Source organism: Peromyscus eremicus, chromosome 17, assembly GCF_949786415.1.
Source record: "Peromyscus eremicus chromosome 17, PerEre_H2_v1, whole genome shotgun sequence".
NCBI classification, from domain to species: Eukaryota; Metazoa; Chordata; class Mammalia; order Rodentia; family Cricetidae; genus Peromyscus; species Peromyscus eremicus.
Window position 1 is genome coordinate 58,812,553 of NC_081433.1, and position 25,765 is coordinate 58,838,317.

A 25,765-nucleotide genomic window follows, 5' to 3' on the forward strand; every position below is an offset into this window, starting at 1 on the left:
GCTTTCTGTGAGCTGGGGGCTCACAGGACCCCTGGCTAGGGGCTCAGAGGTCCTGCAGAAGGAACCCACTTTGGAGTGGTGGTGGCTTGGGGGTACCAGTGTCTGGGATGCAGCTGCTGCAGCGTCCTGCTTTTCTTCCTGAGTGGGAGCAGTGACAACTGCAGCCTCAGAACTGAGCATGTGACCTGCAGCAGTATCTGACAGCCCCAGCTCTCCCTTCAGTGTGTGTGTGTGTGTGTGTGTGTGTGTGTATGCACATGCATGCACAAGCATGTGTTTGCGATTCTGCATCTCCCTCTCCGGGTGTGGGTGAACTTTGATCTATTCTGCTGGACAGGTAGTGAGCTCCCAAGGTGGGAGGGAAATGAGTGTGTTGGGGAACAGAAGTTAGAGCATTCCCCCACATCACAGGTCTTGTCATCCTGGGGAAGCAAGCAGAGAGGAAGTCTTCCTGCTGCTGTGGGGCAAAGCATGTGAGAGGGGAACGGTTATATTGGCTCACAGTTTTAGGTTACAGTCTGTGGTTTCAGAGAAATCAAAGCAGAAACCTTGGGAACAGAGAGAAGGTGGGTGGTCCATGCTACTGGCTTGTGCATCCTGAGCTAGTTTCCGTCACTCTTATACAATTCAGGCCTCTGTGTAGGGGAAGTGCTTCCCACAGGGGGCTGGGGCATTGAACAATCAAGGCCACCTTTCACCCTGATCTAGATAATTCTTTAAGAGTCTGCTCTGTTGAGCCAGGAGGCAGTGGCACACACCTTTAATCCCAGCACTCGTAAGGCAGAGGCAGGTGGATCTCTGTGAGTTCAGGGCCAGCCTGGTCTACAGAGTGAGTTCCAGGACAGCCAGGCTATTACACAGAGAAACCCTGTCTTTAAAAAAAAAAAAAAAAAAAAAAAAAAGGGGCTGGAGAGATGGCTCAGAGGTTAAGAGCACTGCTTGTTCTTCCAGAGGTCCTGAGTTCAATTCCCAGCAACCACATGGTGGCTCACAACCATCTGTAATGAGATCTGGTGCCCTCTTCTGGCCTGCAGGGATGTGTGCAGACAGAACATTGTATACATAATAAATAAATAAATCTTTAAAAAAAAAAAAAAAAAAAAAAAAGAGTAAGTTTTTGCACTCTCCACCGATGAAGCAATCCAAATTAAACCTAATCAGACTGAATTGGAAAAGCCCAAGTTTAATGAGTAAAGCATTCCTGGGTGATTCCCCTGCCTCAGAGAGGAGATGGGGATGAGAGACCAGAAGAACCACATGTCTGTTTTCTGGGATGCAGCTTATATACCCTGTGGGAGTGGTCTTGAGCCTCTCTGGGGGAGGAACAGGCTTTGAAGGAGTAGGTTTGAGGAAAGAGATGGGGGAGGGTAGTTGAGGTGGATCTTCCACCAGAACATCCCAGACTCTTTGGGTATAGGGACGCTGGTTCAAGTCTGACTACTTCCTGTGGGCATGGGGCGACTTGGGGAAGAAAAGTTGGGAATTGGTGAGCTCATATTCAGCAGGAGCTGTGAGTGGAGGAGCATCTGGTTAATTGTCATCCTGGAGACTTCAGGCATCTGTTTCTTGAGGAAGCAAAGAAGCCAAGTTTCTAGGGAAAAAAAATAGATCATTAACATCTGCCCTAGTTGTACTGTAAAGATGAATGTACAGAGCAGAAGAGCAGATAGGCCCTTTAGTGAGACATCTTGGAAAACCGGAGGGTGGAGGGTCCCAGCTGCTGGACAGACCATGTATCCTGAATTGATGCCCACTTGAATTTGGAGAGATGTCTAGCATGGATGTCCCAGGAAACTGGCAGCCGAGGGGGTGGTGAGGATCACAGTATGAATGGAGAAGGGACCTCAGAAGAGGGAGGTAGGGGAGGTACCTGGCCAGTGGGGGAGTTTGGGCTGGGACGTGGTGAATGAGGAGGAAGGGCCTTCCGTAAAGAAACTCAAAAGGGCTCAGGCCTGTAGGAGAGTGTGGGGTGGCCTGGAGGCGGGTAAGGGCGGTGGGGAGAAGGGAGGGCCAAGACAACCTGAGTTCAATGGAGACCTTGGTGAGCTGTTGTTTGATGAGCCCATTGGCCTTCTCAGCCTTTCCTGAGGATAAAGGTGTCACCCATAGTTAGGAGGTAACGGAGTTCTTTAGATGTGGGCATGTGAGTGAAGTCCACCTGCCAATCCTCGCCTGGTTGGTGCCCTCGAAGCTGGTGCAGAGGCTGACATATCTGGAAGGCCCCTTGAATGGCCCTGTGAAATACTCAGGAGAGTGTGGGAGCCAAGGTGAGTGTGGCCCCAAAAACGCTAAGAACATTGCAACCAAGCAGAGGTGCAGGGCAAACAGGTATGACCAGAAAAAGAGTGTGAGAAGAATCACCCTGCAAGAATGCAGGAAGTGTCAGGGTCTTAAGTGGGAAGGAAGGGGTCCTGTCCACCCCGTGACAGAAATTGGTGAGGGAACTGTAGGACCTGAGTGAGATGTCAAAACAGAATCGGTAGCTCCTGTGTCCAAAAGAAAGTCAATGAACTTACCCGTTACCCACAGTATCACCCTAGGCTGGGAGAGGGCAATGGGAGCCAGTAGGTCTAGGCTGCATCAATCCTCTGCCAGGCTTGGGAGTTCAAAGGCCAGAAGAATCTCAGTTGCTGATGTTGGTGAGGCTGGACCTCCATGGCATGGCATAGAGGACGAGCCTGCACGGGACATTCTGATTTCCAGTGCCCAGGCTGTCGGCAGACAGGGCATGGCCTCCTGGGTGGCTGGGGGTCAGGGTAATACTGTGACCAGTGGCTGTGCTTGCTGCATTTGAAGCAAGTTTTTGGTGGAGATGATTTGGGCTGAGCTCTGGTGGGATGGAGCCTCATGGCCAACTTTACTTGTACCCCTTGTGGGGGCTGTGGGGGCCTCAGAGCAGTTGCTAAGGCTTGGGCTTGGAGTGTGTTCTGTCGCAGCCTTGTCTGTCAGGTTGACTCGACTGTCATTCTCGAGCATTAAGAACTTTTTTTTTTTTGTTTTTTTTTTTTGTTTTTGTTTTTTTGAGACAGGGTTTCTCTGTGTAGCTTTGCGCCTTTCCTGGAACTCACTCTGTAGACCAGGCTGGCCTCGAACTCACAGAGTTCTGCCTGCCTCTGCCTCCCGAGTGCTGGGATTAAAGGATTAAATTCTGGAAATTGTTGATGGTTTTTTAATTCAGCTGTCCATTCTTCTTGGCTGTGTATATATGGCTTCATCTCAGCATCCTGTTCTTCTCCACATTCCTCTATCAAATGCCAGTCTACTATTGAGAGGTGTGGGCTTAGTTACTCTTCAAGAATAACTGTTTCAGCTACTGTCCCATTGCACATCAGAAGCCATCGGCCCACTGCCTGTTCAGCTGCCTTTGAAGAAAAGGGCACTGTACCTTTTCCGAATTGTGAAGGCCACTTCAGGGATGGTGCTGTATTGTCCTGGCCTCAGAAGATGCCTTTTGATAAAGCCATAACCACACTTGTTTTTGGCAAGAATCAGTAGTCCTTTGTTTAATGTCCTCTCTGTCCATTTTGTCAGCAGTTGATTCAAGGATACTTTGTTGTCCAGTGGCTAACTTTTGCCACAATGAAAGTTAGCTCCATATGCAGTTTCTTCAATGCCCATATTTTCTCTGAAGTAGATTGGTACTGCCAGGAGCCAACATTTCTCAAAAAAGAAAAATTTTCTAAGTTGTTAAAACATTTTAAATGCCATATTCTGTAGATCTCTGAAGGGTTTGAAGATGACCTATCTAAAATATATCTGTTCAACTTTTAAAACATATCTAATATGACTACAAGTTCTATTGTAATGTCTAACTACTAACTTTCATTTCTTTATATCCTAATAGTTGGTAATAATAACATTCAAGGATCAGAAAATTGCATTGTTAAATGAACGGTATAAGTACAATTAGAAATATACATATAGCATTTTCTAACAATATCAATTTCAATATATATAATTTGTATACAATATAAAACAATCCAATCCAATGTAAAGTATTTAAAACTAGTAATTGTCTTTTTCTTCTTCTTTCTTTCTCTTTTTTTTTAAACAAGAACCTTAAATCTAATCTGCTTAGCCTTTTTTCTAACCCTTGACAACAACTTGTAACCAACCCCCACTAAACAATGAAAATTATCCCAGACCCAAAACCCATTAAAAAGACCAAAAAAACCACCCGTCCCACACCACCTCTTTGGGAATGTGGGCGTTGTATTCTTAAAATTGCTTCCTGCTGGGTATGGGCGAAGTTATCTTTATCCTGAAAGAAAAATTTTAGGTTAATTGTCAAATTCTAGGAAAGGTAACTATATCCTTCATTATCCATTCTGTGTATAATGCCAAAGTTCAGGGTTTATCTCAAGTCCTTATTCAAGTAGTCTTTGAGACTGGATCATCTCAGCTAGTCATCTCAAAATTGCTCTGAGCACCTTGTAGTTCAAAGCTGATCTGTAGATGATGTTTGTCAGCTTAGTGATGTTATTATTGTCCACGTGGAATTGTTGTTGTTGTGGGGCCCCATCTTCTTCCTGGAGACTTCAGTTGATGTTAGGCCTGGCTGTGATTTCCTGCAGAAAACTGATAAGAGACTCGAACACAAAGACATATATATGCAGCTAATTGAACCCTTTTTTCTAGAATTAATTAGTACTCTATATGACCATTCATATCTTAACAAAGTTTAAAATGTATATATATCTATATATCTATATATATTAATCTTGTAAATTTTGATATAAAATTTATACTTTAAGAAAAGTTTTAAAGAATCAGAATAGAATCAAAGAGTTGAGATTAGTAATAGAATAGTCCCTTAATTAATTTGGCTTTTCTCCTGTCCCATAGCAGAAGATGGCTCTTTTATTCTGGCATGATACAGGGAGTTTGCATTTTCCTTTTAACAACATGCTTGAGTTTAAAGAAGGAGAGAGCCATTCTCTAACTCCAAAGTCAGCTTTAAATTTTAATTGGACTGGGACTATTAGAAGACCAATAGTGTTAAATCTTTAGAGAAAAGCAGAAACAAACATTTAAGAAGACATAAAATTTTTTAGATAATATATACCCATATGCCGTTTCACTCTGTTTCCTGGGATAGATGATTTGTCCCTTTTCTTCAGTTGTCTCATTTGTCCAGTGTTCTTCAGATTCCTTAACCTTCATTCTCCTAAAAGACAAAAACAAAAACCTTTCCCCAAGACTAATTTTGGGGATGTTCCTTTTTGGCAAGTTATTATCTGATTAAATAAAAAGACATGTGTTACTGGTATAAGTTAGTTTAAATTGAATGTTCATGCTGGTTGAAGAACTATCACCTCCTCTAATTAAGAGGTTTCTCTTGTTCAAATCGAACCCTTATCAATATTGATGGTACCCACAACTTATCTTCTCCTGTAGAAACAAAAGCAAAACCTCGTCCCCAATGTAACACATACCCTGGTTTCCATTCTGAGGTCAGCACATCCTTAAAGTATGTAGGCTGATTTAATTCTGTAGTTTTTTCTATTATCCAATGTCTCTCTGCAGCTGTTGTTCCTTTCTCATTGGCATTAAGAAAATTCAAAGTTAATAGAGCATTATGCAGTCTGTTTCTGGGGGTTTTTGTTACTCCTTTCTGTTTATTTAGCATATCCTTTAGAGTTCTGTTTGATCTTTCTATAACTGCTTGACCTGTAGGATTATGTGGTATGCCTGTAATATGCTTTATATTGTAATAAGCAAAAAACTGTTTCATTTTAACAGAGACATATGATGGAGCATTATCAGTTTTGATTTGTGCAGGTATACCCATGATGGCCATAACTTCTAGCAAATGAGTGATTACAGAATCAGCTTTTTCAGAACTCAAAGCAGTTGCCCACTGAAATCCTGAATAAGTATCGATAGTGTGGTGTACATATTTCAGTTTCCCAAATTCTGCAAAGTGAAACACGTCCATCTGCCAGATTTCATTCCTTTGAGTACCCTTTGGGTTACATCCTGCTGGTAATGGCGTTTGATTGTAGAAGGAACAAGTAGGACATTTCTTTACTATTTCTTTGGCTTGTTGCCAGGTTATGAAAAAAATCCTTTTTTAAACCTTTACTATTGACATGATGTTTTTTATGAAATTCTGAGGCCTCCAGCACATTTCCTATTAATAACTTATCAATCTCATCATTGCCTTGTGCTAGAGGGCCTGGCAGACCAGTATGGGATTGAATGTGAGTTATATATAAAAGATGACTCCTTTTCCTGATTGTATCTTGTAATTGAATAAATAGTGAAGTTAATTCTGAAGCATCAGGGATAAATTCTGCAGTCTCAATATGTAATACTACTCTTTCAGCATACTGAGAGTCAGTTACTACATTGAGAGGTTCTGAAAAATCCATTAATACCAACAGAATAGCATACAATTCTGATTTTTGAACTGAATTATAAGGACTTTGAACCACTTTACTTAAATTTTCTGATTTGTAACCTGCCTTTCCTTGTTGGCATCTGTATAAAATGTACGAACTCCAGATATGGGCTTTTCCCGTACAATTCGAGGCAAGATCCAATAAGCTCTCTTTATAAGATCAATTCTATCGCTTTTGGGATATTTGCTGTTAATTTCTCCCAAAAAATTACTGCAAGCTCTTTGCCAAGGTTCACTTTCTGTCCATAATTTTTCAATGTCCTCCTTAGTTAAAGGTACGACAATTTCTGCTGGGTCTATTTATGCTAATTGATGAAGTCTCAATTTTCCTTTCCAAATCAAGTCTGAGGTTTTTTCCACATAAGTTTTTAATTTTTTGTTTGGTTTATTTGGTAAAAATATCCATTCTAATATAATATCTTCCCTCTGCATTAATATTCCTGTAGGAGAATGCCTAGAAGGTAAAATAACCAAAATGCAACCCAGCTTTGGATCAATACGATCCATGTGCCCTTCATGTACTTTCTTTTCTACCAAGGCCAATTCTTTCTCAGCTTCAGGTGATAATTCTCTTGGACTGTTCAAGTCCTTATCACCTTCTAAGGTTTTGAACAAATTATGCAGTTCATCATTTTTTTACCCCAACAATAGTTCGTAGATGAGAAATATCTCCAAATAATCTTTGAAAGTCATTAAGAGTCTGTAGTCTATCTCTCCTAATTTGCACCTTTTGGGGTCTAATTTTTTGTAGCTCTATTTTATATTTTAAATAATTAATAGAATCTCCTCTTTGTATCTTTTCAGGAGCAATTTGAAATCCCCAGCAAGGCAAAATTTTCTTTACTTCTTCAAACATTCTTTCTAAAGTATCTGCATTTGAGTCAGCTAGTAAAATATCATCCATATAATGATAAATTATAGACTTAGGAAATTTTTTACATATCACTTCCAATGGCTGTTGTACAAAATATTGGCACAGAGTTGGGCTATTCAACATTCCCTGTGGGAGGACCCTCCACTGAAATCTTTTAACCGGTTGAGAATTATTATAAGTAGGCACTGTGAAAGCAAATCTTTCTCTGTCTTTTTCTTGTAAGGGTATTGAAAAGAAACAGTCTTTTAAATCAATAACTATGAGAGGCCATCCTTTTGGTAACAGAGTAGGCAAAGGAATTCCAGATTGTAGAGAGCCCATTGGCTGAATTACTTTGTTAATTGCTCTAAGGTCTGTTACCATTCTCCATTTACCAGATTTCTTTTTAATAACAAATACAGGAGAATTCCAAGGGCTGGTTGATTCCTCAATATGCTGAGCATTTAACTGTTCTTCTACCAGCTCTTCTAAAACCTGGAGTTTCTCTGTTGTTAAAGGCCATTGCTGGACCCATAACAGGCTTGTCTGTTAACCATTTTAAAGGTAGAGCTGTTGTTGTCTTTGGAAGATCATCAGTTGTTGTGCCCTGTTCTTGTATAATATGGATGGCTGGTGACCATTCAGAATATTGCCTTCTAATATTTCTCTCAGAAACATGTGCTAGTTTATGATTTGTTTCTGAGATTGGAGGGATGTTAATCTGAATATTCCATTGTTGCAACAAGTCTCGACCCCACAGGTTCATAGCTATGTTAGCTACATATGGTTTCAATTTTCCTCTCTGTCCTTCTGGACCTATACATTCGAGCCATCTTGCACTCTGTTTCACCTGAGATAATGTCCCAATTCCTAACAGTTGAACATTTACCTCCTGAAGAGGCCAAGTTGGATGCCAAAATTCTGGTGCAATTATGGTAACGTCCGCACCTGGTTCTACCAGACCAGACAACAAAACACCATTTATTTTTATCGATAATTTTGGTCTTTGTTCATTAATAGAAGTTTGCCAAAAAATTTTCTTTATGTTTTCTCCTGAATTTTCTATTCTCTCTGTTTCATCATCCTGACCAGCATGACTTATTCCAATAGGCATTTGGTTATTTAATTGCTCTGGGTAGGGGTTTCCTCTACGACTGCAGGAAAGGTTTGAACTGGATTTGCTATTGGGGCCTGCATGAGGCCCCTCTGGGAGTTTCCCTTAGACTGAGGCAAAGGATTACCCTGTCTGTCCCTTGTTGATCTACATTCGTTGGTCCAGTGTTTTCCCTTACCACACCTTCTGCATACTCCAGAAGGAAGGGGCATTCTGTTGCCATTGTTCCTTGAAGAAACATTGTTTCTAGGAATGACCTGTTTACAATCCCTTTTCAAATGTCCTTGCTTTCCACATCCAAAACATCTAACATTCCTCAAACCTTTTGAAATTGCTTCTCCTACCCACGTATCATCATGCTCATGAGCTTCAACATTAACCGTGTCTCTAATCCAATCTTCCAAAGGTGCAGATCTTGCCTTTAACGGCCTGATTATTGTTTTGCATGCTGCATTCACATTCTCAAAGGCCAAAGATTCAATTTATTATCTTACTAGCTTCTGAATCCGGGACCATTCTCTTTACTGCTGAAGCCAGTCTTTGTAAAAAATCTGTGAAAGATTCTTTTGGGCCTTGTACAACCTTTGTAAATGACTCAGTTTTTTTTTCTCCTGGTTCCTCAACTCTGTCCCATGCATTCAAGGCTGCTGTTCAACATTAAATTAGGGTTTGGACATCATATAAACATTGTGTTTGTCTGAAGCATATTTACCTTCTCCAATAAGCTGATCCTGGCAGACTTGTATTCCTTTATCCCTCCACTGTTTTTCTATGTTTTTAGCTTCATCCTTGAACCAAGTTAGCCACTGAAGCCTTTGACTGGGTTCAAGAACAGCTTGTGCCAGCTCCCACCAGTCTTGTGGTACAATACTATTATATGGTGACCAAGAGTTTAACATTTGCTTTACATATGGGGAATGCATGCCATAAGATACTATTGCCTCCTTAAACCTTCATAAATCTAACATTTCAATTGGAGCCCAAATATTTTGTGTAGTCATTTGATCAGGCAACTGCTGTACGGTTACTGGACAAATTAAGGGTGACCGTGTGAAAACAGGCTTTCTTTCTGTAACCCTATGATCCAATCTTGAAGCAACTTCACTGTTGGTTTCTTCTGTCTGAGTTTTTACAGGTTTAACAGGTTTTTCTAAAGCTGTCACCCTGGCACTTAAATTGACTATCTTTTTAAATAGTAAAATGAGGATAAGCATAGTAATAAAATGCATAATTTGATCAACATTAATCTTCTCATATAGCTGTTCCATTGTCAGACTATCTAAAATTGCAAACAAAGCCCAATTTTCTTCCAATGTACACAGAAAACCCATTTTTTTTTAATGTGGAAAAAAATTTTTCTTTTAAATAGTTTCCTTTAAAATATCTGATATGTTAAGTGACTTACCAAGCCCTCGTAGAACAGTACCAATCCAAGGGAATTTCAAAACAGCCACCTAGTGTCCGAGGTGTGAGTCCAGAGAGAGAGAGAGAGAGAGAGAGAGCACACAAGAACCGTAGCCGCAAGTTCTGCCTAAGAGCTTGAATCCAGCCATGTGTTCCTGCTTGAGCTTAGTCAAGCCTTGGCTCTGGCTACCTTAAGCTCCAACCACGTGCGTTGGCTTTACAGGCAGGGGCCCTGTTTGGCAGGGCAGGCCTGAGTTGTTTGTAGCACTGGCTTTAAGCAAGTAGCTCAAGGTTAGTCCGGCCTGAGGCCAAGCCAACCTGGGCCCGGGCTAGGGAGCCGGCCGCCCTGGCGGGAAACCGGACCTGCCGCCAAGCCAAGTTAAGCGGTTTTTAATGGATTCTTGTCACGTTGGGCGCCAAATGTAGATATAACCAACCGTCTTATTAAATAAGATACACAGAGCCAATTCAGAGAAGAAAGCCAAGAGGTCAGAGCTAAGAGCCTCACCCTTCCTGCTTCAGTGATCCTCTTCAGTCAAGAGAGCTCTCCGAAAGGGACCTACTTCCTGTGTGTATGTCTTTATATAGTCTAGCTGTTCTGCCTTCTCATTGGTTGTAAACCCAAACACGTGACTGCCTTGTCACTGCCTGTATGTACTGCCCTCCAGGTCCTTAAAGGCGTGTGCCACCGCCGCCACGCACTTGCTATGGCTCTAATAGCTCTGACCCCCAAGCAACTTTATTTATTAACATACAATTAAAATCACATTTCAGTACAAGTAAAATACCACCACACTGCACCTACAGGTTGTCCCTGTTTCCAATGGCATGTCTCTCAGTGCTTCCCAGAGGTAAAGCCTGATGCCTGGGCAGGAGTGAGATGGGGACTCAGACCATTCTGCTTCCTCCATTTGAAATCCAGAGCCTATGGCCTGAGTCACACAACTGAGGGATTGAGGTAGTAGTGCATGGGTTCCCAGCATGCATTTGGGGAGACCCTGATAGGTGATGGTTTAGGTGAGATGCTAGTTGTTCTGAGTTTGTGGTGAGTCTTGCTACTTTCCTGGCAAATGATTGTGTGCTAAAAGATCCTGGTAGCAGGTGGAGTGCCCTGGTCCCACTTGGTACATTGCAGTTTGTGGCTGTAAAACCTAGGACTCATCATTACTTTTCTTGGTCCTGTCTGAGATAAAACCACTCTTTGCATTTCTTCAGCACCTCATTGTTTCTCTGTCCCTGCCTCTCTATGTCTCTGTCTCTGTTTCTGTCTCTCCCTGTGTGTGTGTGTGTGTGTGTGTGTGTGTGTGTGTCCAGACTTGAGAGTCAGGTGTCTGTGGTGTGGCCTGAGGATTTTCCTGCCTCACACTTTCCAGGTGATGCCAGTGCTGAGGTTTTGGAACTTTGCTTAGGCAAGCATTGCTCTAGACCTCTGTGCTCACCTTGAAGGAACACTGAAATCTCTTGGGTAGTTTATAAAGCTTCCCTGACATTCAGTTTCATTTGCAGAAATGCAGATTATGTGTTCTAACTGTGAACTAATAGACACCCAAGACCAAGAATCCCTGTTCCAAAGACAGGAGAAACATCACCACATATTTCTGATGGACACAGACCTGTGGCATAGACTCCTGGGAACTCTTGCCCCTCCAGGCCTATTGAGGGAGCTTATGCATCTCTGCCCCCTTCTGGAATCCCTGCCTCTGCTGGACTGTGGCCAGAATATCAAGTTTAATAAACACTAGGATGTCCCAGTATATAGGAATTTAAACCTTTCACCATTACCTGGCAACAAGCTAAGAAAATAATAATAAAAAACCCAAAACTGTCCTACTTGTTCTTTATATAATCAAGTTCCTTTATCTATAGGAACTAATCCTAAAGGTACACAGAAAAATAAAATTTGACTAATAGATGTGTTTCACATAAAAAAATTTGGAAAGTTAAAATTTATTCACCATACCATTGATACATACTCTGGATTTTAATAGGTATCTGCCTTAAGTTCTGAAAGAGCTGATTCTATAATTATACATTTATTAGAAACAATGGCTGTAATGGGCACACTGATACAAATGAAAACTGATAATGCCCCAGCTTATGTTTCCAGTAGAATGAAACAATTTTTTTTTACACATTACAGCATAAAACATATTATAAAATTCCATATAATCCTACAGGACAAGTAGTTATCAAAAGACCTAATCACATGATAAAAAAGATGCTTATAAAACAAAGGGGGATATGAGAATCCCCAGCGATAGACTGCATAATACTTTACTAACTTTAATTTTTTAATGCTAATGAAATAGGAACAATAGCTGATGAAAGACATGGCATTGTGGGAAAAACTGCTGAATTGGGTCAGCCAGTATATTATCAAGATGTTTTAACATAAAAATGGAGTCCAGGGAAAGTGTTAAGATGGGGTCAAGTGTATGCTTATGTTTTCACAGGAAACATAAGGTTGTGGATCACATCAACGTTGAAAAAATCCAGCATGAGCAAGAGGAGTCTTTTGGATGTTCAGCTGCTAAGATAAATGACATGACTCTGGGGGGAAAAGACACAGAAGGCTGGAGCAGGCAGCTGATCCTTCTACCTGGGGACAGCTTAAGAATTTGTGTGATACAGCTCCAGAGAAGCTAGCTAATAAAGAGGACCCTAAGAGGGACTGATGGATCACCCTGGGAAGTGGAAATAGATGAGATCTCCATGAGTAAACTGGGAATGAGGGGTAGGCAAGCTAGAATAGGGACAGAGTGGGAGGGCAGGGAGGGAGATACCATGATAGATGAGGACATCATGGGAATAGGAAGAGGCAGGGTGCTGGGGAGGCTCTCAGGAATCCACATGTATGACCCCACCTTGGACTGCTGGCAGTGGTCCAGAGGGTGCCTGGACTGGTCTACTCTGGTGACCAGCCTAGCAAATAACCTAGCTGTCATCAGAGCCTTTGTCCAGTGACAGATGGAGGCAGATACAGTGATCCACGGCCAGGCACCAAGCTGAGTTCCGGAAATCCAATTGATGAGAGAGAGGAGAGATACTGCAGGTGAGGGACATCGAGATCATGATGGGAGGATGTGCAGAGATGACCGGCCACACTAGTGGAAGCCCATGAACTGCGGACTGGTGGCTGTGGAGCTCCCATGGGACTGGGCTAGACCCTCTGGATATGGAAGATGGTTGTTTGGCTCGAACTGTTTGGGAGCTCCCAGGCACGGGGATCGGGATCTGTCCCTGGTGCATGGGCAGGCTTCTGGGAATCCGGTGCCTGTGGTGTGACACCTTGCACAGCCTTGGTGCAGTGGGAAGGGGCTTGGACCTGCCTAGGCTCAGTAAGCTGGGCTCTGCTGACTCCCCATGGGAGACCTCGATTTGGGGGATGTGGGGATGCCGGGTGGCTTGGGAAAGAGGGCTGGGGGTGGGAGGAAGGAGGAAGGGGTTCTGTGGATAGCATGAGGAGTGAGTAGAAAATTTCTTAAGAAAAATAAAATAAAATTAAAAAATTTTTTTTTCATTCATTTTATACACCAAAGTTCCTCCTCTTCCCTCCTCGCACCCACCCAGCCTCCCCCTCCCAATCTCCCCACTCCCACCCACAAGAAGGCAAGACCTCCCATGGGGAGGCACATCCAGTAGAGGCAAGTCCAAGCCCTTCCTCCTACCTCAAGGCTGCAAGAGGTATCCCATCATAGGTAGAGGTCTCCAAAAAGTCGGCTCATGCACTAAGGCTGGATTCTAATCCTACCACCAGGGGACCCCCAAGCAGATCAAGCTACACAACTGTCTCGCCATGCAAAGGTCCGGTCCCATGTAGGCTCCACAGCTTTTGATCCAACTTTCATGGGTTCCCTCTAGTTTGGTTTGGTCATCTCTGCATGTTTCCCCATCATGATCCTGATGCACTTGCTCATAGAATCTCTCTTCTCTCTCTTTGACTGGACTCCTGGAGCTCTGTCTAGTGATTGGCTGTGGATCTCTGCACCTGTTTCCTCAGTTATTGGAGAGAAGCTCTGTGATGACAGTTGGGGTATTCACCGGTCTGATCTCTGGGGCAAGCCAGTTCAGGTCAGGCACCCTCTCCACTTTTTCCAGGCTGGGGTCATCCTTGGGGGATTCCTGGCAACTTCCCTAGCACTGGGTTTCTCCCTATCCCCACGATGTCGCTATCATGGTATCTCTTTCATTGATTTCCCCTCCCTCCCTGTTCCAGCTCAACCATCCCATTCCCTGATGTTCTTATCCACTATGATCAAGTAGGTTTCATCCCAGAGATGCAAGGCTAGTTCAACATAAGTCTGTCAATGTAATCCACCATAGAAACAAACTGAAAGAAACAAACCACATGATCATTTCATTAGATGCTGAAAAGACCTTTGACAAAATCCAACACCCCTACATGATAAAGGTCTTGGAGAGACCAGGAATACAGGGAACATACCTAAGCATAATAAAGACAATTTACAGCAAGCCAAGAGCCAACATAAATTAAATGAAGAGAAACTCAAAGTGATTCCACTAAAATGAGGAACAAGACAAGGCTGTCCACTCTCCCCATACTTATTCAATATAGTACTTGAAGTTCTAGCCAGAGCAATAAGACAACAAAAGGAGATCAAGGGGGTACAAATTAGAAAGGAAGAAGTCAAACTTTCACTATTTGCAGACGATATGATACTATACATCAGTGACCCCAAAATTCTACCAGGTGCAAGGTGTTTACCCACCAACCCCACAGTTCCCCAGAGTTTTCTTGAGTGTGAGCAGCAGAAAATGTTAGAAAGAAGGATTTAGGTTAGAAGGAAATGGATTTAGGCCCTTGAGAGGGCCCGGAACCTATTCCAATGGGCCCTGACTGTCTCTGCCCCAGGGTATTTATAGAAACACCAAGGGGTGGAGTAAAAGATCTCCTCCCAGCACAGCCAAGTGCAGATCATCTCAGACACCTGCACTCAGGCCCGTGATCATAATCATCCTCTCTATGAGGACCTGCTGGGTAAAGCCATGAGGAACCTGAAAACGGGCTCCCACAGGCCCCACTTTCTTAATATATAAAAAATAGCTCATTATTAATAGCTTACAGCAATCTTCATAGCTGCTAAACCTCCCAGTGTGGGAGTAGAGGATGATAAAGATGGCATTTCTCTGTTGGATTAGGTCCAAGGTGACTACAGCAGTCTTAGCTGCATCAAGCCCTTTCTAAACCAAAAACTTAATGCAATTGCAAGCTTAAAGAATCCCTTAGCTTCATCATTACTATAAACAGGTTAACATAAATATTGCTATACATAGTTATAATTCTCTCAATCTTACATCTCAAAGCAAACTCTTTTTATTTAATTTTTATTTAATTTTTTTTATTTTTATTTTGCAATACAATTCAGTTCTACATATCAGCCACGGATTCCCTTGTTCTCCCCCCTCCTGCCCCCCCTCATCTTCCCCCCAGCCCACCCCCCATTCCCACCTCCTCCAGGGCAAAGCCTTCCCCTGCAGACTGAGATCAACCTAGTAGACTCAGTCCAGGTAGGTCCAGTCCCCTCCTTCCAGGCTGAGCCAAGCGATCCTGCATAGTCAAAGCAAACTCTTAACAGAACCATTTGAATTAACTTGCTAACAGAACATAGGAAAAACTTCTGATGTTTTTACGTCAAACAAATATTTCCTTAACTTCACAAAACTAGGGTGCATTAATATCAATAAATTAACATAATTTTTGCAAACATACATTCAACTTTAATTCACTCATAACTCCTTTTCTTTATAATTTTTTTAAACAAAATCTCAAGCCTACTTAGAAAACTCAAATTTTTCCATTTAAACAGTTCCATTTGTAACATAAAACCAGTTCCATAAGTAATTCCATTTTTACATAAACAGTTACATAAAACAGTTCCATTTTTAACACAAAACAATCCATGAATCACTAGTTAATAAAGCATATATGCATACACAAAACTGCATCTTGAGTCTATATAGAAACAATAAATTTCTTCATTTAAACAGTTCCATTTTTAACACAAATAATTTCAGAAAACAGTTCATTACTCTAAGTAAATTCAAAATTGTCCCATAGCAATAAAATCACTATTGTTCATTTCATTAAGTCCCAAAATTCAAATAATAAATTCTGGTACCAGCCTTCCAAATATGAAGAAATCCATAAAAAAAATCTTTTTGTAATTTTTTACAGTTTTTAAAGTTCAAAAAGTTCAAAAGTAGTAAATTCTGGTATCAGACTTTCACTTCCAAATATGAAGAGACGTTTTACAACCAAAATTTTTTGCAGTTAACAATTTTAGTTCAAACAAGCATCTCTGCAACTTTCATTCTCAAGTCAGAGACCTTCTTAGTTACAGTGATATTTTAAACTGCACCGTTTTTTGCTGTTAGCTCAGGTTTTTCTGTGTTGCGTTGATTTTCCACGGATCTCAGTTGCGAATGCCTTGTGCTCGTTCTGGCATCCATGATTCTTAGCTTCTTAGCAGCTTCTGGAGCTTTTGAAAACCACTCAGACTGCCTGCTTTGCAGTCTACTATGACACTATCTTCTGTGTCTCAGGTTTTTTCACCATATACATTAAGCATTGACTCACAATTAACATTTACACTTTTTCACAAACTCACAAACTCACATCTTGCAAAGCATTTAGACTCACATTCAACATTTACACTGTTTTACAAACTCACATAGAACATACTAACATCTCCTTATTTATACTCCTTAAGGAAACTATAGAACTGCTTTAGCATATATATTTCTTATTTACTTCTTATATTCATTCTATATTCTTATCTAAACTTACATTTACAACTAGCATCTTTACTTCTTACTTATATTCTTCCTTTAAGCTTATTATAGAACTACCTTAGATCTTTACTTCTTAAACTTATTACTACATATCTTACACTACCTTAGATACTTCTTGCAAGCTTATATTCTTAAAGGAACTCTATAGATCTATTTTACAAACTTATATAGGGCTACCATTAGCATATATCTAACTTAGCAAACACCTAAAGATTTCTTAACACTTAGAGATTTAACATTTTCTAGCAAGTCAGAATATTTTTCTACTTCTTATTCATAATTATTATCACTATCTCTATTAGAAAGATTCTCTTAACTAGATAGGAAGTATGCAAATCATTTCTAAAGTTCAGAGCTTATAGACAGCTTTGATAATTTTGGGAGTTCTTTTGAAACAAGAGTGTTTAATGGCTTTCTCTTAACTCTGGGACTTAGTGACTTTTGTTGCTATGCATTTCAGATGTTTTATTGTTGTTACTCTATTAAGAGCTACGTGAGTTTACAGCAAACCCAAAAAGGAAGAGAAAAGAAAAACCTTGTAAGGAATATTCTGTTTCTGAATTGCTTAGCTAGTTATTCCATAACAGTCAATTTCCCAACAGGAGATGATAGTGGTCTAAATTGGAGTGAGGTTCCAGACCTGCAGCTTACAACAGGTCTGAAGACATTGCTGAGACTTACTTACAATTGTCTCAAACTCCTCAGCAGTCTGGAAGCCTCTTTATTCTCCTACTATCCCCAGACTGCAAGATGAAACCTTAATATCAGGAAAATTAATTTAGTTGCTTGTAGCTTGAGTTTTCCTGCCTGGCCCACAGTCAGGACAAGTCTCTGATACCCGCCAGTCCCACAGCCACTCAGACCCAACCAAGTAAACACAGAGACTTATATTGGTTACAAACTGTATGGCCGTGGCTGGCTTCTTGCTAACTGTTCTTACAGCTTAAATTAATCTATTTCCATTCATCTATAGCTTGCCACATGGCTCGTGGCTTACCAGCATCTTCACATGCTGTTTCTCATCATGGCGGCTGGCAGTGTCTCTCTGACTCAGCCTTCCACTTCTCAGCTTTATTCTCCTCCTTGTCCCACCTATACTTCCTGCCTGGCCACCAGCCAATCAGTGATTTATTTATTGACCAATCAGCAACACACTTGACATACAGACCATCCCACAGCAGTTGCTCTTTACAATCACCACCAAACTCTGATACAATTTTCCCCTTCTTGATTTTTAAAGCTGTATTTGCCATGATTTATATAACAATGATGTTTGATTGATTTTTTATTAGCCCAATATTTTCACCCAAACTGCTACTATTCAAAGGAGTTAACATATTGTTCTTTCATGAAACATATCCTTCATTAGCTTACTGAGAAAGCATTTTCATCATTTCACTTCATTAGCCTGATGTTGTTATTGTTTGCAGCTGTGATATTTAGCGTTGGTTTTTTTTTATAAGGAACTTTCAGGTGAAACAACTCTATTTTGTAAGATAGCTAGATTTTATGAAATTTGTTTTCCATCTATAAAGCAGTCATTTCTTTTTGAATGCCTGTTTCCTTATCTCCCTTATTAGATTTGCAAAGGAATCACTCATTGCAGGCTGTTTGTTCAAGAGGTAAAGAACTTTTTAAATCTCCCATAAGTTTCTTCATATCTAAAACAACGTTCAGTGTATAAGCTGCTTTCCCTTGTTTTAAGGATTTTAGAGTGGCTTGTTTGCTCTTATAGGTAGCTTTTTGTCAGATCTGAGTTCTCAAGAGGTAAGATTAAGCTTTCTAGCATTGCTTTGAGAAGAAACTTTAACCCTGATATTGTTATTGTTAGCAACAACATTCTGAGCTGAAAAGTTTTTGGACAGTATCGCCATCTTTAGCTGAAAAACTACATTTCCCAGAATGCATTTCTCTTCATCCGCTGGCTGTTATGACCTAGCTCATGGACTTCATTTCCCATAGTTCTTTTTGGGTCCAGGAGTCAATTTCTGGGTCTCTTTTACTGGGCTTACCTTCAAAGTTTTCTCTGGGGAGGTTTGAACCAAGCTTGAGTTTTCTATTTTTTTTTTTTTTTTTTTTTTAAGATTTATTTATTATGTATACAGCATGTATGCCTGCACTCCAGAAGAGGGCACCAGATCTCATTACAGATGGTTGTGAGCCATCATGTGGTTGCTGGGAATTGAACTAAAGACCTCTGGAAGAGCAGTCAGTGCTTTTAACCTCTGAGCCATCTCTCCAGCCCAAGCTTGAGTTTTCAATTACGGGGCACTGGGAGATTTCTGTTCTGAGCTGGCTTCAACAGGTGTCTCTCCTTCATTTGACACTGGCCCAGGATCAGAACTGCACCTGCCTTGTTAGCAGGCATTGAAGCAGGCATTCCTTTTACCAACTTCCCTCAGGGCTTGTGTTTGCCTTAGCCAGTCAGAGTAAAACAAAACATTTGCAACAGAGCTTTTCCATAGCTCCTTCAGTGTGAAACCTCAGTAAAAAAAAAAAACCCACTCAGCCGGGCAGTGGTGGCACACACCTTTAATCCCAGCACTCAGGAGGCAGAGGCAGGCGGATCTCTGTGAGTTTGAGGCCAGCCTGGTCTCCAAAGTGAATTCCAGGAAAGGCGCAAAGCTACACAGAGAAACCCTGTCTCAAAAAAACCAAAACCAAACCAAACCAAAACAAAACCAAACAAACAAAAAAAACACTCTATCCCCTACAGACAAAGAGAAGCTTAAACCAGGATTCCTAAGTACAGATAAGAACTTAGACCCCTTTCAAGTTCCCAGGTGGTGATATCAGCTACAGGGACTTAAAAACAGAGTCAGGATATTCGGCCATCTGGTAGGGGCTAATTGGCCATAAAACAGCCCAAACTTCTCAAACCCCGGAGACAGCTCGTAAAACTCCTAACATGGTTGCTGAACAAACGAGAGATAAAGATACCATGAAAGCCTGAAAAAATGAAACTGATATTAAGCAAGGAGAGGGAGGTGGGTTGTGGGGAATGAATTCTGTGGTCTGTGCCTTTAAGAACTAGCCTCACAAAGAAAGGGCAAGCTCCTCCTGGCCTCACTGCCATGAGTGCATTGGACCGGCTTCCCTGCCGCAGCTTGTAAATTTAAACAGAGTAAACCTTGCTTTTGCATGCTGGTATGCATGTCCTCAGTGGTCTCTCTGGGGCTCACGATCTGGGCACAACATTCAGAGAAATTTCTCCCACTGATAGATCTTTATCTCATTTTGCTTGTTCCTTACCCCCAGATGCAGAGTTTCAGATATCTCAGGCTGTGCCTCTGTTCCTCTGCTAGCTGCCTTTGGAGATAGGGGCTCCCTGCCCCCAGAATCTGCCTCAAACTTTTAGCAGCTTTCATTTTCTGGGGAGGAATCTGTTCCTTCTGTTTCTGTTTCTTCAGAGTCTTTCTCCCTGACAGCTCCCAGTTTGGTCTCAGTTTATCGCCTCTGCCCCAGAAACATTTTTTTGACACTGAAGTGGCAGCTTTTCCTGCCACTGAAGGTAGGGGCTTTTTGTCCGTTTCTGTTTTCGGGGTCTGTGAGGTTTGTGTTCATAAATCAAGCTTAGCAAGGGAGGTTTTTGCCATCTCTAAGCTCGCAGTGGACTGTTTTCATTTGTCTGTGCTCTCAGAGCTTATGGCCTGAGGCAATCAACCCCTCAAGGGCTCCCTCACCTCACTGGGAGTCAGTCTAAACAAAGCTTTTCTCAAGAAGATGCTTTCTGATAGAAAAGAACGTTACTCCTTGTTAGTTCTGCCCTGGCTTGGCTCTTTATGCAGACAGCGTTTCTGACTCGGCAGCCCAACTGTAGATGTAGTTTGGCTTTACTGCTTTCCCAGAAAGGTCTTTTCTCTGATAGGAAAGCTTTTCTCAGATCTTTCTGCAGCTGTAGACCTATCAATCTCGGACTTGTAGGAAAGCGGGCAACTATACTGTTCCCACCGGCTTTAGCTTTGTTTGTTCATCAGCAATCTTCCCCTGGGTCCTGCACCTTCCTGCCTCAGCTCTGTGCTCCAGGAAGTTGTTTACAACTGCAGATACTCTAGCATCTCTGGAATGCACTCCAACTTGGAGGTAATGGCCACTTGCTTCTCAGTTGTTGGTTAGAAGCAAGGATACAATGCTAACAGAGAGGGTTTCCGCTCATCACTTCAGGGGATCTTTTCATTAGGGCAATTAATAGCACCCTTTCATGCTGTTAGACTTTCACTCAGAAACAAAACCCTCCATACCTCAGCTCAGCTGTAACTGAAAAAGCTTGACTTTTTTGCTTTTCCTGGGTAAACAATTTCCTGCTGGGCTCTTTATGGCTCTTCACTCTCGCAAACGTTTCCTCAGGGTATTCTGATCTGCTGCCTTTTACTAGCTTGAAGAGACAGAGCTTAGAAGAGGTTTTTAGGAAATCAAGCCCTGCCTCCCTCATTGCAGGGAGGATTTTTCTGGCTTGAAAGACAGGACTTAGAGAGGTTTTGCTGTCTTAACAGGTTTGTTGTTTTCCCTTAGAGCTAATCACAGGTGATTCCCCGTACTAATACCTTCAGGTGATTCTAATTTTTGTCTTTCTGAGAAAGTTAAAGGCTTTAGTTTTTAAGTTTAAGAGAGCTTTTTAGTTTGATAAAGATTAAGGCTTTTTAGAGATTTTCCAAGAAAAGCTTTAGTTTGAAATATTTTTTTTCCCCGAGAGAGAAAGACCAAATTTTCCCCAAACTTCTGAGTTTTCATTTTTTTTTTGGCTTCTTACACCCACGTTTTTTGCCTCAGGGAGAAATCACTTTTTCCTGTCACTTGGACTTAGCATTTTAACTGTCCCCAGGCCAAAAGCTTCCATAGGAAATTTTTTTCTGTGCGATAAGCTCAAAGAAGAGTTTTTGTTTTCGTTTTTGTTTTCTACCCATAAAGCTCAAAGAAAGATTTTTTTCCCAGTTTGCATTCATAGCCCCAGAGTTAGAAAATTGAAGACTTTTTCTGTCTAGTTGTCTTACTTATCTTAAATAATTTTTTTTTAACATAGTATTACACTTCTAAGTTTTTCCTACACTATATTACTACTCTATACCTTATACTTATTTTTCACAGATAGAAATTGAGAAAGAAGTAGGAGATAGAAATTTTTTGCATCAATCAGTTTACAATTTATTACTATATATTGCTTATATTATCATTTTCTCATTTTTCTTTATTAAGAAATTTTCTGCTCTACATACCACCCACAGATTCCATCTCCTCCCATTCCCATCCCCCAGCCCTCCCAAGCCACCCCATATCTCCACATCCCCCAAATCAAGGTCTCCCATGGGAAGTTAGCAGAGCCTGGCACACTGAGCCTAGGCAGGTCCAAGCCCCTCCCCACTGCACCAAGGCTGAGCAAGGCATCACACCACAGGCACCGGGCTCTCAAAAGCCTGCCCATGCACCAGGGATGAATCCATCCCCCTGCCTGGGTGCCCCGCAAACAATTCGAGCCAAACAACCATCTTGTGTATCCAGAGGGCCTAGTCCAGTCCCATGGGGGCTTCACAGCCACTAGTCTTCAGTTCATGGGCTTCCACCAGGGTGGCTGGTCATCTCTGCATGTCTTCCCATCATGATCTCCACATCCCCTGCCTGCAGAATCCCTCCTCTCTCTCATCGATTGCATTCCCGGAGCTCAGCCTGGTGCCTGGCTGTGTGGATCTCTGCATCTGCCTCCCTAAGTCACTGGACAAAGGCTCTATGATGACATTTAGGTTATTCACTAGACCTGTCACCAGAGTAGACCAGTCCAGGCACCCTCTAGACCACTGCCAATACTCCCAGGTGGGGTCATCCTTGTGGATTCCTGAGAGCCTCCCTGTCACCCTGCCTAGAAGATAGAAACCTTTTTTTTTTTTTTTGGTTTTTCGAGACAGGGTTTCTATGTGTACCTTTGTGCCTTTCCTGGATCTCGCTCTATAGACCAGGCTAGCCTCGAACTCACAAAAATCCACCTGCCTCTGCCTCCCAAGTGCTGGGATTAAAGGCATGCGCCACCACCGCCCGGCCAAGATAGAAACCTTTATAGAGGAGATATTTGAGCTGCAGCATTGGACATCCTTCCAGTCCTTTTCTTTCTTTTCTCTCGAGGATAAATCCCCCTGTCCATATATGTGTATATTCCATTAAACACTGGACATGTCCCTTTGTCCACTGGCAGGGCCTGACTTGCACTTTAACCAGAAACTCTGTAATAAAACTTATTTTCCTTTGTCTTTAGTCCCTTCCCCCCTTTTTTTAGTCCCTGTTCATGGCACCATTCTGTGGGGCGTTTACCCACCAAACCCACAATTCCCCAGAGTTTTCTTGAGTGTGAGCAGCAGGAAATATTAGAAGGATTTAGGTTGTGGAGATAAACAAATAGAAAATACAAGATAGCCTCGAGAGGGCCTGGAACCTATTCCAATGGGTCCTGAGTGTCTCTGCCCCAGGGTATTTATAGAAACGCCAAGGGGTGGAGCAAAAGTTCTCCCCCCAGCACAGCCAAGTGCAGATTGTCTCAGACACCTACACTCAGGCCCGTGGTCCTAATTATTCTCTCTATGAGGACCTGCTGGGTAAAGGCACAAGGAACCTGAAAATGGGCTCCCACAACCAGGGAACTCCTACAACACATCAACTCCTTCAGTAATGTGGCAGGATACAAGATTAACTCAAAAAAATTAGTAGCCCTTCTATATACAAATGATAAATGGACTGAGAAAGAAATCAGAGAAACATTACCCTTTACAATAACTACAAATAGTATAAAACACCTTGTGGTAACTCTAACTAAGCAAGTGAAAGACCTGTATGACAAGAATTTTAAGTCTCTGAAGAAAGAAATTGAAGAAGATATCAGAAAATGGAAAGATCTCCCATGCTCATGGATAGGAAGGATTAACATAGTAAAATTGGCAATCTTACCAAAAGCAGTCTACAGATTCAGTGCAACCCCCATCAAAATCCCAATACAGTTCCTTTATTTTATAAGATCGTTTTGGATATCCTGGTTTTTTGTTTTTCCATATGAAGTTGAGTATTGTTCTTTCAAGTTCTGTGAAAGAGCAATACTCTCCCTCCTTCTCCCTCTTCCCCTCTCCCTCTCTATGTCTCCCCCACCTCTCTCCCTCCCCCTCTCTCTCTCTTCCCTTCTCCCTCTCCCCACCTCTCTTTCTCTCTCTGTCCTGCTCTGCTTCTCTCACAGACAGTTCCTGTCTGCTGGCTATGTTCAGTCTGCTTCTTTCTCTTTCTGCTCTGAATTCTTCCGGATGCCTCTAGCTGCTCTCTGTCTCTCTGTCTCTGTCTCTGTCTCTGTCTCTCTCTCTCTGTCTCTCTCTCTCTGTCTCTGTCTCTCTCTCTCTCTCTCTCTCTCTCTCTCTCTCTCTCTCTCCTATAATAAAAACCTTCCCCTTACCTATACAATGGAGTGATTATAGAGTCAGTTTATCTAATGCCAAGAAACAGATTAAAGTTTTTCCATAGTGTATTTTAATTGAAAATTATTAACAATTTGTGTACAGAGTTCAATAAATAGAATGTCCTCTTTCAGAGGAATATTTTTTCTTTTGAATTTCTGTATGTTTTAAAATTCTTGCTAATATAGATATCAATTTGACTGCTTCAAAGGACTGTCAATCAACTGCAGCACCAACTAGGAAGAAAAGCAAAAGCCAGAATTACTAGCAGTATCATCAGGAACATTGGTGGCGTCATCAAGAGGATTATGGGCAGCAGCATCAGTGTCGTTATTGGCATCATCTCATGCAGTATCATCAGCATCATTGTATATAAGGTGTGTGAATTGGAAGCTCCTTTTTTTGTTTTATGCTGCTTGTTTTGGAGTGTTTCAGAGATGATGCTATCCTCACAAGTCAGTGTATGTCCACAGAAAAGGCAGACACTGACTAGCATTTAACAGTTAGATATCTCTGTATATGCTTAGCCACTCCAAAAACACAAGGTTATCACTGGGAGAGAAAATAATTCTCATTCCAGAACAGGAGACAACCATGATCCAGCTAACATTATTTGGTCAGTTTTGGTGGACTGAACTGACTTTGTTACTTTTACATTATATATTTTCAATACAATTGGGGGAAAATCACTTTCTTCTGGTACCAGGTAAAGCCTATGTAGCCCCATATAAAGCATGGAATTTATTAATCATAAGTATTAGCACCAAAGAGAGTTAGTTTTCTGGGACAAAAATCATCTATTTTAAACCACTGTTTGTGGACTAACTTACCCTGGCCATCGTTCTTTTTACTGGAAGCTTCTTGGTAAGATCTCCAGACTACCCTTGTAGAATCTGGAAGGTCAGACCTGTTGTTGGTGCTCATGCTTGGTCTGAAGCGGCCAGTTGGATGTGCAGTGTGAAAAGCTAGGTCAGCGTCATTAGCAGGATCCTTAGTGTCACTGGGACCACAGAGAGGAGCAGATTCTAGATCAATACTGAGCTTGTCAAGAGCCAGGTCAGCATTGTGAGGAGGGTCCCTGGCGTCACCAGTGCGGTGACCAGGAGCAAGCTCAGGGTCAGTGTGCGGTTGCCATCTTTGGTGCTCAGTGCTGTCAGCCAAAGCAACTGCACGGGCCAATTGAGCCTCGAAAGCCTTGTCCATGTCACTCAAGTCACCTGCATCACGAGGGCAGGCAGCAGGAGCTGGTTCAACGTGTGCGGTAGCCCGCAGAGCAGCGATTCTGTGCTCAAAAGACTCGAAAACGGGTACATGCAGATACCCTGACTTCTTTTCTTTAACCTTTAAAAAATATTGAGATATTACTTTTCATTAAAAATTTTATGATTTTTCATAAATCATTTTCATTTTAGCACTTGTCTGTTAATGTCACAGTCTTGATTTTTGTCTCCAAATGTTTGTTGTTTAGTCTAATTTTATCATTACAGTTGCTGATATCTTGTAACCTCTGCTTCCTTTGTGCTTGAGTAAAAGGCCCAGGATTTTCAGGAACCTCCAAAGGAACCTTCTCAGATGTATGCCTTTCTTCCTCTGCTCTTGGCTACCTAACATCATCATTCTCTGTATAATGGGGAGATATAAAAATAAAAGGACAAAATGTGTCCTCTCCAAATGTTATGACCTGGATTTTACATTCCAGCCAGATTAATAGAATGTGAAAGGAGGAGCTTCAGGAATGAAAGGAACCTCTCCCTTCTGTA

At 41.7% G+C, this 25,765-nt stretch overlaps 1 protein-coding gene across 1 annotated transcript in view; it reads right to left on the reverse strand.

Moving 5' to 3' along the window:
* Window positions 1-25,765, reverse strand: part of LOC131894259 (kinesin-like protein KIF16B) — an 87,954-nt gene that overhangs the window by 1,888 nt on the left and 60,301 nt on the right. The window contains exon 11 of the mRNA XM_059244483.1: window positions 24,888-25,346. Coding sequence (XP_059100466.1) covers window positions 24,888-25,346 — 459 coding nt within the window. The remainder of the gene's footprint in view (window positions 1-24,887; window positions 25,347-25,765) is intronic.